At 36.7% G+C, this 15,360-nt stretch overlaps 1 protein-coding gene across 3 annotated transcripts in view; it reads right to left on the bottom strand.

Moving 5' to 3' along the window:
• Positions 1–332: 332 nt before the first annotated feature.
• The window catches only part of CABCOCO1 (ciliary associated calcium binding coiled-coil 1), a 125,983-nt gene continuing 110,955 nt past the window's right edge, over positions 333–15,360 (bottom strand). The window contains exons 6-8 of one of the 3 annotated variants that reach the window (XM_082673230.1): positions 6,326–6,448; positions 5,773–5,913; positions 333–639 (exon numbers count right to left, since the gene is read on the bottom strand). In XM_082673230.1, coding sequence (XP_082529356.1) covers positions 565–639; positions 5,773–5,913; positions 6,326–6,448 — 339 coding nt within the window. In that variant the 3' untranslated portion in view covers positions 333–564. Of the gene's footprint in view, positions 640–5,772; positions 5,914–6,325; positions 6,449–7,087; positions 7,329–15,360 lie in introns of those variants that run through there. The other 2 variants (XM_082673231.1, XM_082673233.1) reach the window with 2 other exon arrangements.

The following is a 15,360-nucleotide window of genomic DNA, read 5'->3' as shown; positions in this document are numbered from 1 at the left end:
GTGCTTCAAACTGCATTATATAATTTCATAAAATTGGTTTCACACTGAAACATTTAAATAAGAAAACCAACTGATTTAAGGAGGAAAAAAACCCCTAGTATATGCATTTGAATTGCTATTGTTTAGCAAGTTTTATCCTCAGCAGTGTGGTGGTGGTCTATGTTCATAAAGCTTCAGCAACGTGGCAGTTCATTTGGGTCAGTGTGGATAAAATTATTATGTTTTTTCTTTATTTTAAAAAGTTGTGAAGATGATTAACATTTACTAGTCAAAATGTCAAAGGAGTATTGTAAAAGTCATTGTATTTTTATATATAATTCTCCAAACTCTTATATACAAAATGTTCTTATTGCACACAGTGTAATAAATTCAGAGGCTGTTATGGGACAGGAGGTAGCAAGATTGGGGCCAATACTTTTCTAATTAGTTAGGATAATAAAAATTGGGGCTTGCTTTTCCTCTCCCAGCTAAATGAAGGCGATCTGGTGCTCTAGAGAGTCTATTATTCTGGCTGGTTTTGTTTGTTTCTGTGAAGTTTAGCATCACTCTCCTTGTTTGGAGCCCTCAGGCCTTTTTCAATTTTTCTGTTCGTGCATTAAAGGCCTCTTCCTGTATTTGCAGCTTTTCGTTTATCTTGGTCTGTGAAGACAGTCATAAAAACGTGGTTAGGATGGAGCTATCTTTCGCTGCACATTGTCTTTGTGGTTTTGACATACTATAGTGCCTAAAGACAGACATTACCCCTCACACACCTTCCTGTTTTGCAGACATAGCCGTGTTTCAGCCTGTAGTGATGTGATAACACTTTACCACATTTCTCTGCACATTCCCAATGTATAGCATGTCTGCTATGAACAGGAAGTGGTATTTGGACAGCCATTTTTCACATAGCCTTGTGTTAGAAGATAGGCTAATTTATCTGCATTTTCAGACAGACTTTACCAATAAGCACCGAATCAGAATAACTGCTCTAGGCTCAGTTATTGCAGTGTTGTTGGTACTGCCACCCCTTTGCAATGGATGTTTTTGTTTCCTGCGTAATACATTCTAAATGAGATCCCAGAAACCTTCTGTTGTGAAATAACAACACAAATAATTTCACAATTAGAATGATTCTCATAATTAAAGAGTATTCTTCACACATATAACTCCTGGAATTATGCCACTTTGTGGTACAGTTTTGGTAGAAAAAAGTAAGCAGTTGCTGACAGGTTTTAGTGTTTGCAGTGGCTGTGATAGCATTTAGCTTCTGGCAGAGATATTCTGTGGACTAACATTGCTACCTGCATAATTCCAAAAATATTTTCACAGTATCTGAACATGTGTAGCCCTGGAAATGCCTTCCTTTTTTCATGATGGGCTATAAAACTATGTATAGAGAAACCAGTGGTGGGGCATGGTAAAACTGGTGTTTTTGTTGAGGTGATTTAAAATAGTTAACAAGTGTATGAGGAGTAGTTCATACACATAAATGTTAGTAAGTAATTTGAAGTTTAAAATATTAATATCTATAACCTAATTTGAGGACATCAGGGTAACTGTATTTTGAGAAATGTACTATTTTAATTTATATAGAAGAAATTTAAAAAATCAAATACTGTTTTTGGTCCAGATGTAACTTCATTCTTATTTCTTTATTTATAAATGTAATTATAATAGGTAGTTTTCAAAGGTCCACCTGATTGCCTTATCTGATGAGATTTTCAGTTCAGAGTTGCTATTTCTTTTTTTGCGGTACACGGGCCTCTCACTGTTGTGGCCTCTCCCGTTGCGGAGCACAGGCTCCGGACGCGCAGGCTCAGTGGCCATGGCTCACGGGCCCAGCCGCTCCGCGGCATGTGGGATCTTCCTGGACCGGGGCACGAACCCATGTCCCCTGCATCGGCAGGCGGACTCTCAACCACTGCGCCACCAGGGAAGCCCAGAGTTGCTATTTCTGAAAAGATCACACTGGTGTCAATAATTCTGGGTTCTCGTGTGAATATCGATCTTTTTTGGCTCAAGTTTGATTATCAAGCCCTGGGGTCAAGTCTGGCCTCTAGCTTCTCATCTTTTCCTTTCTTGGTGGCTGGGTGAAGGAGGCAATGAGGGATGAACATGGTCCTCCGGGTAACAAAAGAACTGTCATATTTCAGGGGCCACTAATCCCCGCAGGCATAAAATTGGAAGAGCTGAAAGGAGCCAGGGTCTAGAAGTGTGGAGACCTAGGGATTAGTTTAGCTCTGTGGCCTTGGGAAAGCCACTCAACCACCTTTAGTTCTTATCTGAAAAGTTAAGTAGTTTAAAATTAAGTATGTTAAATTTCATGTATGTTAGCTTTTAAATTCATAATTCCAACTCCTAATTTTGTGATATATTCACCGACGTTATACTACTTCATTAATAGGATGTTGTGATATGTTTTAAAAATAGATTACTTCTGCTTCTTTAAGGCATGCATATATTAGACCATACAGGGAATGAAATGGTTTGAAGAAATGATCTTGTTACAATTCCAAAGGATCGGGAAGCACTGCTCTAACTAGACAATTGACTCTCCCCTCTTTCAATTAATGTATTCTATATCCACCAATAATCTCATTTCTTTTCAACTAAGAACAGATGTATTATCATCTTCCAGCTTCTGTTTCACTGTCTCATCAAGGTTTTCACATTAACCTGGAGGTCTTTCTGGTATTTCACTGAGACAGAATTCACCGACACAAGTGTGTGCTCTGGGGAAAAGGCTCCTGAAGGTCAGGTGCACACCTGCTAGAGCTGACAGAGGGACATGTCTCAGATCTCTAGACCATGGTGATAGGGCGCTAGATGACAAGACTCCCCGTCTGGTCAAGAACAGGTTGTCATTGGTCTATGGTGTCTCCGTGTTAATCCTCAGAACACTGCTGACCAGACATGCTATCCTACAACCCCCAGGATAGGGTATGGTTCTACTTCCTTTTAGGAAAGAATGGAAAATCCATGACCTGAGTTCAATACCCTTTCAGTGATCACTCCTTGAGGTGATTTCCCACTCAGCTTTTCTAACCTGGAAATTCAAGTTGACCTAAAAATACCTACGGTCCCAAGATGGCAAACTTCCCTCAAGGTTTTCACATTATTTTGCTTAGACAGGGCCAACAGCCAACATTTAATGAAAGAATTTAGTGCTAGCATTCATATTTCTCTGAAATATAATTCTTTAAATATATTAAGGTTTGCTCCATTGGGTATAATTTTTATTACACAACTCAGGGCCAAACTAATTTCATTTTGAATGTATCTTTAAAATTAAAATACCTAAACTATATAAGCTTAAAATGTTTGCTCTATTCAGTATAATTTTAATTAACATCTCAGGGCCAAGATAACTTCATTCTTAATAAATTTCTAAAATTATAAAGTGAGTCAATGGGAAAGTAAGTAGATTAACATAAAAAATTTAAGGATTCACACTATTGTCAGAAATTTCTGAACTACAGAAAGTGAAATATGCCTGTAACCATGCTGGAGGAGAAGCTCTGAAAAAACTGTACTTAAAACATGAATTCTCTACTGCCTTTTCCTACAAAAATTATAATAAGAGTATGATTTTTAAATAAAGAAGGAGAAAAAACTATTGGAAAATTTAAAACATTTTACAAATAATAATTCATTAAATGTTCCTACAGCAAGTCAGTGTCTTCAAAAGGTTTATATACGCTGACCACTGACAAGTGGCTACCTTTGAACAGCGATGAGATAGTTTTAAGAGCCAGGAACACTGGAAGGAGGTTTTAGAAGTGGAAAATAACTTACCCATCTAAAACAGGGGGAGAAATTTAGGTAAGCAGAGCGCAATTACCCGACTTGGAATTTGACCAAGACACAAGAGTAAACACTGAAAAAGTGCCACACCACTGGAGTATTAAAAACCAAAGTAGTCTGGTCGTGATATTAGACGTTATGTGGTTTCTGTGGATAACACTGGAATTAGAACTAGAACGCAGTTCACAGCTCCCAATCAGCGCCTTTCATCAGTTTCTGACCCTGGAAACCCTGGACAAATGACAATCTTTCTGTGTCTCTAAGTTTTCAATTTATTTATCAGGTAAGTGCCTGCCTAATTCGCATGGAGTTTACTAGGACTTTTGAGAGAAAATATATAAAGGGGTTTGCTATCTTGAAACACTGTATCAATTCACATCACCATGCAATTTTATTGAAAAATTGGCAATAATTTGGCCCAGGCTAATGTCCACGAATCTACTTAACGTGGAAATGATCAAGGCACCTGAAAGATCTGTGTCCCTCACCTCTGGTCCAAGTTCTTTCTATGCCTAATTACATTTAGATGAGCCAGCTAATGGACTTCCAAGCTCAGTAAAGATGGCTGCAGGCCAGTGGGACAATAACACACACATATAGTAATCATATTCTTTCTGCTATAGAGAGTAGTGATATAAATGCTGCAGGCTTTAATTTAAAAAATTTTTTTCAATGAATAGTTAAAAACATACTGCTCACTACATGGAACATGGCCTTGGTAAAGATGTTTTCAATTTTGGGGGGCTGCAAACAATTCTATTACTGTCTAGTAGTCCTTCGGTGATAATTTCAGAGCCGCAGGATCACAAAGGAGCCCAGGGCCATGATTATACATAAACTATATTTAGATGAAATGTTATCAAATCTAAAAAGGAGATATGTTCTGAACTTAGTTTAGTTCAACTGCATTCTGCCCTTCTACACAGTAACCAGTTATTACATTCATAGGGTTGTTAACAATAAAGCTTTGTGTAAAATGTGTCCTTTCACTATTTCTGGTAAACACTAAACACCCCTTATTAAGCCGAGGACTTTGGCTGGTTCTGTTGGCACCGAATCATTAAATATTCATGTAAATAGCACATTAACATTTGACGATCAAACAACTAACAAGGTATGCTATTGCCAAGCTAATCTTTTGCTCCTTCTAAATTAGTTGTTAATACAGTGTGCTTTTATATATAGTCTCATGTCCAGAAAACAACTAAATCTTTCCCTGAGATGCATTCATATTTTAAACATGCAGTATGTCGTCCTACTGATTCATTGTTATTGCCACAAGAAATTATAAATCCTCTCAAAATATGGAAATCACTCATTTAATCATTTTGCCTAGAAAATGATGCACGCCTTTGTGTTGAGGTAGAAATGTTTTGTTTGTTTGTTTTCGGATGGGGAAAATACATTAAGCGTAAAACTTAGCCAACTGATTCATCATTGGCAGTTGCTACTGAGATGGCTGTTGCCATCACCATTTTCATGCAGCCATTGGTGTCAGTGATAACACCATTAATATACATAGCCATTAGCTCTTAGTGGTATGTGAAAAGGAGCAAACCATCTGAGAAGGAGTTCAAAGATATGAAAGCCTCTCTGGAGGTATTCGGTGAAAGGTCTTAGCTAAGAATTATGGTCTGAGCTTTCGTGTTTACTATTTAGAAATGTTCTCCCATTACTCTTGCATGAGCAACTGCTTACAGTGTGACTGGGCATGAAGTCTTTATCATGTTATTTTTTGGGTCTCAATGCTGAATGATCTGTAAACTGACAATGCACCATGCTAGGTGCTGTTGGTGAATTTATTTTGTGATCTTACTGAGTCTCAGATGACTCAACTGAGAGTTACGTGGAGATGTTATATTGAACTCCTCCATCATCAGCGTCACTCTCGCTGGCAGAACGTGGGTAGTGTTTATAGACATTAAGGTTGAGGTTGGCTAATTAACCAGTAATAAAGTAAGTGAGCACACCATCAAGGCTGAGTACCTGAATGCTGATTAAAATGTCATCTGTGACTTGACCCAGCACCAATTTTATATCTTCAATGGTGAAACCAGCTAATGGATCAGTCTCTGAAGTATCAGCTTCTGGCTGGGACTCTTCAGGGCCTTGTTCTTGATTCAACCCCTAGAATATTAAAAGCAAACAACACTCAAGTGATTTCTGCAGCCTTTACTGATAGCAAAGGCTTCTCTCGGGTAGTTTTCTATCAGAAATGATGTCAATCTGGAAGGATTTTGATTTGACGTTTTCCTGCATTTTCATTATTCATGAGCATCATGACAAATCAAGTACTGCTGCTTTTACCTACTCTGGGGAAAATGAAGGTGGAGATCGGGGAAGATGGAGTAGAAGTCATTAAAATTGCTGAGCCACCCTCAGCTGGCCCACTTGTGAATCAACGCCAGAAGAAATATTTATATTTACCTAGGAAAAATCAGAGGGAAAGAAGATAGAAGAGCATTTTGTTCTTTCTCTCCTATCCTCTAGAGAATATAATGCTCAGATAGGGTGAATTAAGAGACACAAGGAAATGTACCTTCATTTCCATATCCAGTATTGGAGGTGGCTCTATGAATGTTGAGTAAATATCAAATGAGATTCCTTCTTCTAGAGGATCAGGGAAAGCGTGACCTGCAGGCTTCACAACCTCTATCACTTGCTAGTGGGGAAGAGAAGAGCTGTATTATGACAAAGTCTTTGGTGAGTAACCACAATTTCAGGCAATATTTATAAAGTTCCAAGTCTATTGTTTTTTAAGTGCCGTTGCCTCTGAATTCTTGACGCCGCCGACCTCTTAGCTCTCTAGTGCTTTTTGTGCTCTGTACCTGATAACTTGTGTTTTACTTTCCCCCACTGTCTAATTTTTCTGTACCATGGAGTTTAGAACTTCATTTTGTACTGCCTTGATCTTGAGTTGTTTCATGGGTCAGTGTCCCCTTCCTCCTGTCTACCAGCTCTCCGGAGGTCGAGACCATGTTTTAGATCCTCTGTGCATCTTCTCCAGTTCTGGCAGAGGGTTTCGTGCTTAAAACACTCAATAACAGCCTAATGGTGATTGATATTACTCAGTAGAGCACAGCTGTTCTTGGAGACAATGGTGAAGTGGCCAAGAGAACCTGGTGACGAGGACAATAAAGGCTCTCAAGGTTAAGGTACATAGCCAGCATACAGTAAATCAGAGAGGAGATTTGCAAAGTCAAGCAGAAACACCTAGGGCAAGGCAAGACGCCACTGTGAGCATTTTAATAATTCTGTGGCAAGAGTGCCAACCAGAGGAAGAGTGACAGGTGGTCAACAGTGGAAATGAAACGAGTTAAAGAAGTCACCTTATACGGTGTCCATCTCACCATGACTTGGGGGAGAGAGCGGAGATGAGGGTACTGATGGCATTAAACATCTGATGCATCTAAACGGTTCCTCTTGCTCTGATTTCATGTTTAAAGGCAACATTCCAATCGTAATCTGTGCCTTCCCATCTCAGATGATCTATAGACACACCCAGTTGAGTGCTCTGATCTTCATGCCTGTTACATTCCTCACTGGAAATCAATAAATCCATGTTCTAGTTTATTTAGTGAGGTCTCCAGAGCTTGTTTTTGTGGCCCTAAGATGAAGCTACCCACTGTATGCTGACAGTCTTTAAGCCTACAAGTTTTAAGACAAAAATCTAGAAATGTGTAAACTCACCAAATAATTAGCATCCCATGGGGCCTGGAAACACCCTGAAATCATCACATTCATTTCTAACTTCTCTACAATATTTCAAATAAACTTACATGTTATAATACTTCATCTTTTACATATTAATATTTTTGATTTAGATAGGTTTTAGAATGAACTGGAGGCTAAGTTATTGCTTGGTCATAGCAATGTATTTTGCCTTGAATTCATATTACTAATTTTAATTTGATTTTATAGGAAGTTGCGCTTAGTATAAATATATAGAAGGACTGAAGTGTCGTAACTTTACAGTCAAGGCAATTTGGAAATCAAGAGATTTAATGATTGTCTTAAGGTCAAATAATTACTTGGTGACAGGGATGGAAGTTAAACCCTGGTGTGCTGACTTTGTGGCCGATGCAGTTTTCGGTAAACTGTAATATGTTATCATGTTGTCACATTTGTGGCAACTAACTAACATTCGTTAGTTTCCCAATACTAACTGATATTATTAAGCACTTAATCTTTACTCTATTAGGTGACATCATTCCAGATTGTCTATCTTAAGTTGACTAAATGTTAATCGAAATAGAAGATCAAAAACAATATGAGAACAATCCTTTTCTCTCTTCACTTTCATAAGATACTGTTTTTTTTCTGAAATGGGACATACAAGCATTTTCATCTTCCCACAAAATTATTTGTACCATTTTTTCACCACACTTCTTTTTTACCCTCCTGCATCTTATATTGCTCTTCATTTTACCAAGCTAGAAAAATGAAACGGCTAAATATATTTTAAATCCTCTGAAATATTATAGGTAAAATAAATAAGGTGTGTGTGTGTGTGTCTGTGTGTGTCTGCATGTGTGTGTATGTGTGTCTGCGTGTGTATGTGTGTGTGTGTCTCTGTGTCTCTGTGTGTGTGTCTGTGTGTGTGTCTGTGTGTCTGTGTGTATGTGTGTGTGTCTCTGTGTCTCTGTGTGTGTGTCTCTGTGTGTCGGTGTGTGTGTCTGTGTGTGTGTGTCGGTGTGTGTGTGTGTGTGTCGGTGTCTGTGTCTGTGTGTATGTGTGTCTCGGTGTCTCTGTGTCTCTGTGTGTGTGTGTGTCTGTGTGTGTGTGTATGTATGTGTGTGTGTCTCTGTGTCTGTGTGTGTCTGTGTCTGTGTGTATGTATGTGTGTGTGTCTCTGTGTCTGTGTGTGTCTGTGTGTGTGTCTCTGTGTGTCGGGGTGTGTGTCGGTGTGTGTGTGTGTCTCTGTGTGTCGGGGTGTGTGTGTCTGTGTGTGTGTGTGTGTGTGTGTGTGTCGGTGTGTGTCGGTGTGTCTCTGTGTGTGTGTGTGTCTGTGTGTGTGGTGTGTGTGTGTGTGTACTCCTCAGCTCCACATCACCCCTTCTTTGGTGGAGTGAAGCTCCTATTTATCCCAAGAACCTGAAGCTCTGACTGAGAGTTGGGCTTTTCTTTCCCTTGAATTTTACGAGTGTAGCTCATACAGCTATTCATTTGATTTAATTCATGCACAAAAACTGGCAGTGAGAATTTCTTTACTTCAGGGTGTTTTGCATAATATCAATGAACCAAACCACAGCTACATTTTTCTCTTTCACAAAGCGTTACATTTGGCTACGTTAGTAAGATACCATAAGGGAAAGGAATGTCCCAATTTCAGATAAGGGTAAATATAAAGTCATTTCATTAGCAGTAAGAAGGTACACTGTCAAACACATAGTTTGAAATAAACATAGTGCCCAGAAGCATCATAGTGATTTTTTCCCCCATTAAGTAGCCTTTTTAAAAAACAAGTTGAAGGAAAATTAGAATCAATAATTGTGGTGAGAGCACAGAGCCAGCAAATATGTTTAAATGAAACCGTCTGATGCAATACTTTCTTTAAAAAATACAATTAGGCCTTTGTATTTTTTTTTAACAAAACCTCATGTTTTACAACATCACTGGTTCTGTAATAAGATCTATTTAAAACAGAAAGACATGGTCAGCTTTATTAAGTTAGATTTTCTGAAAGAACGTTATAATTTCCTCAAGTCTATGAATAGTTGAAGCAAATTAAATAAAGCTAGTTTTATAACTATTTTATACATTCCTGTAGAACTGTAATTGTCTCATATTTTTTCCTCAAAAGTATAATATGTTACCTCTTAAATCTTTAAAATAAAAACAGAAAAAGGATCAAGTATGTTTATTAAAAAAACACTATTTGGGACTCTGATTTAGCAACCCCCTCTTTTAGTCTATAAGAGAATAGCACCCATAATCTTCAGATCAGAAAACAAAGAGAAAGACTTTAAGTGACTTGCCTGAGGCCTAATGCTGAGATTAAAAATCAGGAGTTTCTGATTATACACGTACATCATTTGGCCAAATGATTGGTTTTGCTTGACTTTCAAATACCTCCTAAATATTACTTTGAATGTAAAGCAATAAATGTGTTTCTCTTGCCATTTTTGAGCGCTTGCACACAAATGGATATAATAAAAACAATCATGTTGTTCCATGTGAATGCCATTTATATTTTTTCTGATAATGAGCAGACCATTTGAACTAAGGTGAGTACATTAAAAGCTCTAATAAAGAAGAGAATAGATTTCTAAACAGAATAATGAACTGTTAAGTGAACGTACAATAAATAACATCTACAGATGTGGTCGCTAGAAATTAGTTTTGCATAACTTACCAATATACATTTCCCCCAGATGTTATCTGTTACATGAAAATTAAGTTAGTTATAGTGTTCATTAAGTGCACATTGCATTAGTGTTATTTAAGATGGTTTATAATCTGAGTTTAGTTGCATTGTGCCATGGTATTTAAAGAATATCAAGTAAATGGCTTTTTGGCATAATTTAATACTCATAAGTACAAAATTTCATCACCAAACATTATGTAGCTTTAAAAACATCCAAGATCTTTACTTACAAACCAAATGAAATCACTAGAGCTCTTTTAAGAATTTATATATTCAGTATGAAATGGACATTTACCATGGGAATAAATGATAGGAATTTTGAACCTCCTGGAACTAAGGACAGGGTCAGTTTAGGTCTGAAAAATACTTATAAGAATTAGAATCTGCTTCTAGATCTTATTGTATCTGAGAAGAAGTATAAAGATTTTATCTGAAAATTGTGTTACTGCATGTTTTCTTTTTCTACTTTATGTGTTAACATTGGTAGCATTAACTGTAGTTTATTGTTTTTGTTTGTTGTTTTCTTATTCTTTTTATTGTTATTTATGATTGTTTTTCTTTGAAAAAAGTGTAGGTGATTTGTGGGTACTGTTTGTATCACTGAAACCTATGATTAAGATGGCAATTACCAACTTATTAAATTTAGTTATTAGGTTATTCAAAATATTAAAAATGCCATTGAGATGACAACTTTTTACTGTTTTGAATGGTAAAAAAAAAAAGATAAATCTGTTAAACTCTTTTTGGGCTATAGACACATAAAAAACTGGTATGCTTCAAAAAGACACTTATTTGGAATTGTCAGATGATGACTTCATATATAAATCAAAACTTACTACAAACTGTCAAAGTTTCAGGAAGAAAACTTTATGGCAAACTTCTCCCAATACTAACTAAGGAAAAAAAAGCACAAAACTTCCTGTAATGTTTTAACTATTTTCTCTCCTTGAAAAAAAGGCACTACTCATTTGCAAGTCTAATTAAGAAGTACTGTGTCATTTTGGAACATTTTAACACAAATTGTAACCCACTGCCCACAATATACTACACATAAAGTAACAACACATGAATGTCACCTGCAAAATGCAATCAACTCTGGTAATGTCATACTGAAGCCATAAATTTAAAATCAAAAGAGGAAATTCAAAAGCTGAGATTATCAGAGAAACTAAAATTAATCCATTTCTAAAGTGTTTTTCTTTTGTGTTCAGGCCATTTCAAACTTCTTAACATACCCTATAAATGTAGAAGATCAATTCTGCTACAAGAGTCCTCGTCCCCCTTTGCCTTTTTGACCTGGAAATAAATTCGCAAATGCAGCACATTAATTTTCTTTCCTATGCTTAATATGCAGTATTTACGTTTTGAAAGGTTCAAAATGTTGCCAGGCTTCTGCAGGGTATGAATAGACATCTAATAGCAACTTCTATTTTTTTTCACAGCATACTGGTAGTTTGAACATTTATAACTTAGTAGAGCTCTGAGACCATCAGATTCACAAGCTAATCACCTAGACAGTGAACCGTAACACAGTACAACAAGTGAGGACAGGAAATGAAGACTACCCCGTCCAGCTGAAGCTGCAAAGACGAATTTAAGTTGGCGGGCCCCAGTAAACCAATTTGCAATCTGGCTAGGGCACTCCAGTTAACACCTTGTGCCCATTTTATTTGTATCTCTTGATTTGATCTTGTTTAACATGGGCTTGATATTTTTTCTAAAAAAGTTAGATAGTTAAACTGATTCCAGAGTATTTAAGACATCTTTAGTATTTCTAAGTGTACTTCTGCATAAGAAAACACTATAATTTGAAAAGAAACACTATAATTTGAAAAGAAATCGAGTACTCCTATCTTAATGACCTCAGACAACAAAATCCTCTCTAATGAATTTGAAAAAGGGTACCTTCTTGTAATGTAAATACAATTTAACAGGAAAAGATGCTTTGATCTGGCTCTGGTGCAAACACTTCGTGAGAGCTAGAACAGTACTTCAAATGCCCAGATTTTCTAAAGACGGCAATAATGTGGAAGATAGACCACTGAATGATAGGCTTTAGACTTGGCTCTATTCCTAATTGTGTGATGCTAAGAAATCCCTAGGCCTCAGTTTATTTATCTGTAAAAGGAAGGTAATGATAATCGCTAGCCGGGTACTTCATCGAATTGTTTCAGGGTACAAATTAGATAATGTGGGTAAAAATGTTGGGAGTTCTTCAAAGGGAAAGTATTATTAAACCCAAAGGTGTATTATTATTATCATTTATAATTACTGTTATTATTGAAAGGATCATCTTTCTAATGCCAGCACTGGAAGACAGATTAGATAGAGTAGCCATGCTGGGGATACTGGTTCATGCTATTTCTATATTTAATTGTTAACATCGCCCAAGCAATCCAATTAACTCAGAAGAATTTGTCAATGAGGACACATCATCACCCTGTTTCCATATAGTCTCAATTTTTAAACTCTCAAACATATATCCAATGCCCTTTGATTTAACCAATTCCTCGGATCCAAACAACTTCTCCTTTGGGACTAGCATGACATAATTAGGTAGTTAGGTGGCCTGGTCAGGACTCCTGCAAACCACCTCATTTAGAAAAGGAGAGTGTTTATGCCCAACTTCCAAAATTAGAAAACCTGCTTCTCCCCTCCCCCACAATTTATCACTCTTTTTATCTTTTGTTTTTCAGCATCCAATGTGGCCTGTGGTTTCCCAGATTGAGTTCAATTCAAATATGATTTCCTTTAACAAATTTCGTCAAAAGCAAAGTTAGGGCAAACATTCAACATGTCTTTCTTGTGAAAACTGAAATACCAGAGCTCTTACAACTACTAAGTTCAACATTGTACTTAGTTTCGATTCTTGAATTGACCTTATCTTGCAACTTCCTCAGGGTGAGAGACTGAAAATACAGTTGGTTCCACTAAAAACAGTTAGAAAATAACTAATTCTTTTCAAAAATATCTTCTAGAAGCCACTCAGGGTATATTTGTTTAGCTTACTAAGTTATACTCTAAAAGGCATATCCTTGAACTCAGAATAAAGTATTTCAAACAGTTCTGATCATGGGTGAATTTTTGTTTGGTTTCATCTAGGGTGTTCTATTTAAATTTGAGGTTTTTAGTATTTAAAATTGAGGAAATACTCTAAATTATCTCTTGTTTTAAGAATTGGGAAATTAGGTATCAGAATAATGAGTTATGCAATTATCTTTGTGGAGAGCCTATTTTGAAATATAAATTTAAAATTTTGATTTTATAAATGTTGCATTTTAAATACATCTTATGGTAGCTTATATGAAGATTAAGCTATTTCATGGCTTTTATACTTGATAATACTCTTTTTGAACAAGTACCTGTAATTTGCAGAAATTATAAGAGACTACAAATCATAATGGTTAGAAGAGAAACTCCAGTGGAAGAACCCTAAGTCCTTGGTTCTTGTCCTTCTCTTTTCATGGACTTCCTGTTATTTTCCCAATTTAAGTTATCTGAGTAAAATGAAGTTGAAACTATTTGGATAAAGGTATACATGTAATTTACTTAACTTCAAAGGATATGGATTGAACTGCACTTCAGCCCTGAAGACATCAGTTGAAAGAAAAAGAAATCTTAAAACTATATTGAAATTTATTTCATTTAGAAATATAAAGCTTTTTTGGCCTAAACTAGAATGTTTGTAAGTGCTATGAAATATTTAGAGAAGTCAACATAATATTATTATTCCTGACCTCTTAGACCCAAGATGTCTATTTTAAGTAATCTGACATTAAAAATGTGCTGACAAATATAGATTAAAAAACAACACAGGAAGTTGTAAATCAGTTGGTAAGCCTTAGCATCAAGGAAATAGGAGACCACGAAAATATACTCATTTACTTTAGCCAACCTCAACCTTAATTTTTAACTAAAGAAAATTTGCAGAAGGCATAATGTTTATATTTTGGATATTTTATTCATAGTTTGTATGTTTCCTTTTTCTCCAGTGGGCTCATAAATTATTACAAGGAAACATGTTGTCACAGCTATAAATATTTCCCTCTCTGCTTAGCTTCCGCCACCTCCCTCCCCCCTCCTTTTTAAAATCTACACTAACTGATTCTGCAACTTTGGTCAGCAGGGCAGGATTTTCTTGCTTCAGAGGAAACTGCTGTTGATTACACTTATGTGCTCGGCATTCTACAAACAGGGCTCTTTTCAGGAAGCACCTAAGCCCTTCCTTCCATGCAGGGCAGCCCTTGTTGTGTACACAGGGGTGTCATTGTTTCAGTGACCTAAGAAGAGGCATGTCTTCCCCTGCAAAGAACAGCTCTAGGTACCCTAAAGTTCTGAGGCTTTTCATGGAATCTGAATTCTTGGAAATTAACTACGAAACTGACTTTGTGGACAATGGCATACATGGCAATAGAATTTTATCAAAAAAGATCTTTCACCTATAAGCTGTAAATCATGCTAGTTTAGTTAAAAACAAACAAACTGAAATAACAGCAACTCTGAAAATTTTAGGTGGTATCTGTATTCCAGAGTTGAATGTTTTAGAAATCTGGATTTTTTTTTTTCTGCTTAAATGTGTAGTCAGAGTCCTAGACTGGCTCTGTAGAGAGTACGTCTGAGATGTGGTTTCTTTATTTGTAAAATTAGGGGGTTGGACTAGGTCATCTCTAGTCTAGTTACAGATGTTCTATCCTATGTTACTATATTTCAAGTGGTTTTTTCCCTATTTATACAAGACTCACAGTCGCCAGCCTATACAGAACCCCAGGTTCAGTATTTTTATGTCATGATGTAGAAGAGTATCTGGATTACACACTCAGTACTTACTGGAATCTTAGACAGGCTGAAGCTTGTCCATCTATTTCTACTTAATTATCTTCTCCAAACCCGTTCCTCCTCCATTTGCTTTATCTCTCAGCTTCTTGGTTACCAGACTCAAAATCTTGAGGTTGCCTTCCGTTGTTAACTCTCCCTTGTCCCTAACATTAAATCAGTCACAAAACGTGTTGGGGGCACCTCCGTGATGTCTGCCAGACCTGCTCCCTTCTTTTTCATGACAATGCCCATTGGGTAGGCTTTGGCTCCAAGTTCTTGCCTTAGAGATCTTGAGCTCCAGCCACACTGGGCTACTTGGCTTGTGCCTGGCATACAGTGGGTGCTCAATCAATATTTATTATAAGAAAAAAAAAAAGCATAGATGGAGGTGC

Source organism: Grampus griseus (genome assembly GCF_964374135.1).
Source record: "Grampus griseus genome assembly, chromosome: 16".
In the NCBI taxonomy this organism is placed as follows: Eukaryota; Metazoa; Chordata; class Mammalia; order Artiodactyla; family Delphinidae; genus Grampus; species Grampus griseus.
The sequence above is the reverse complement of the archived record's forward strand: the minus strand, read 5'-3'. Positions and strand labels throughout refer to the sequence as shown.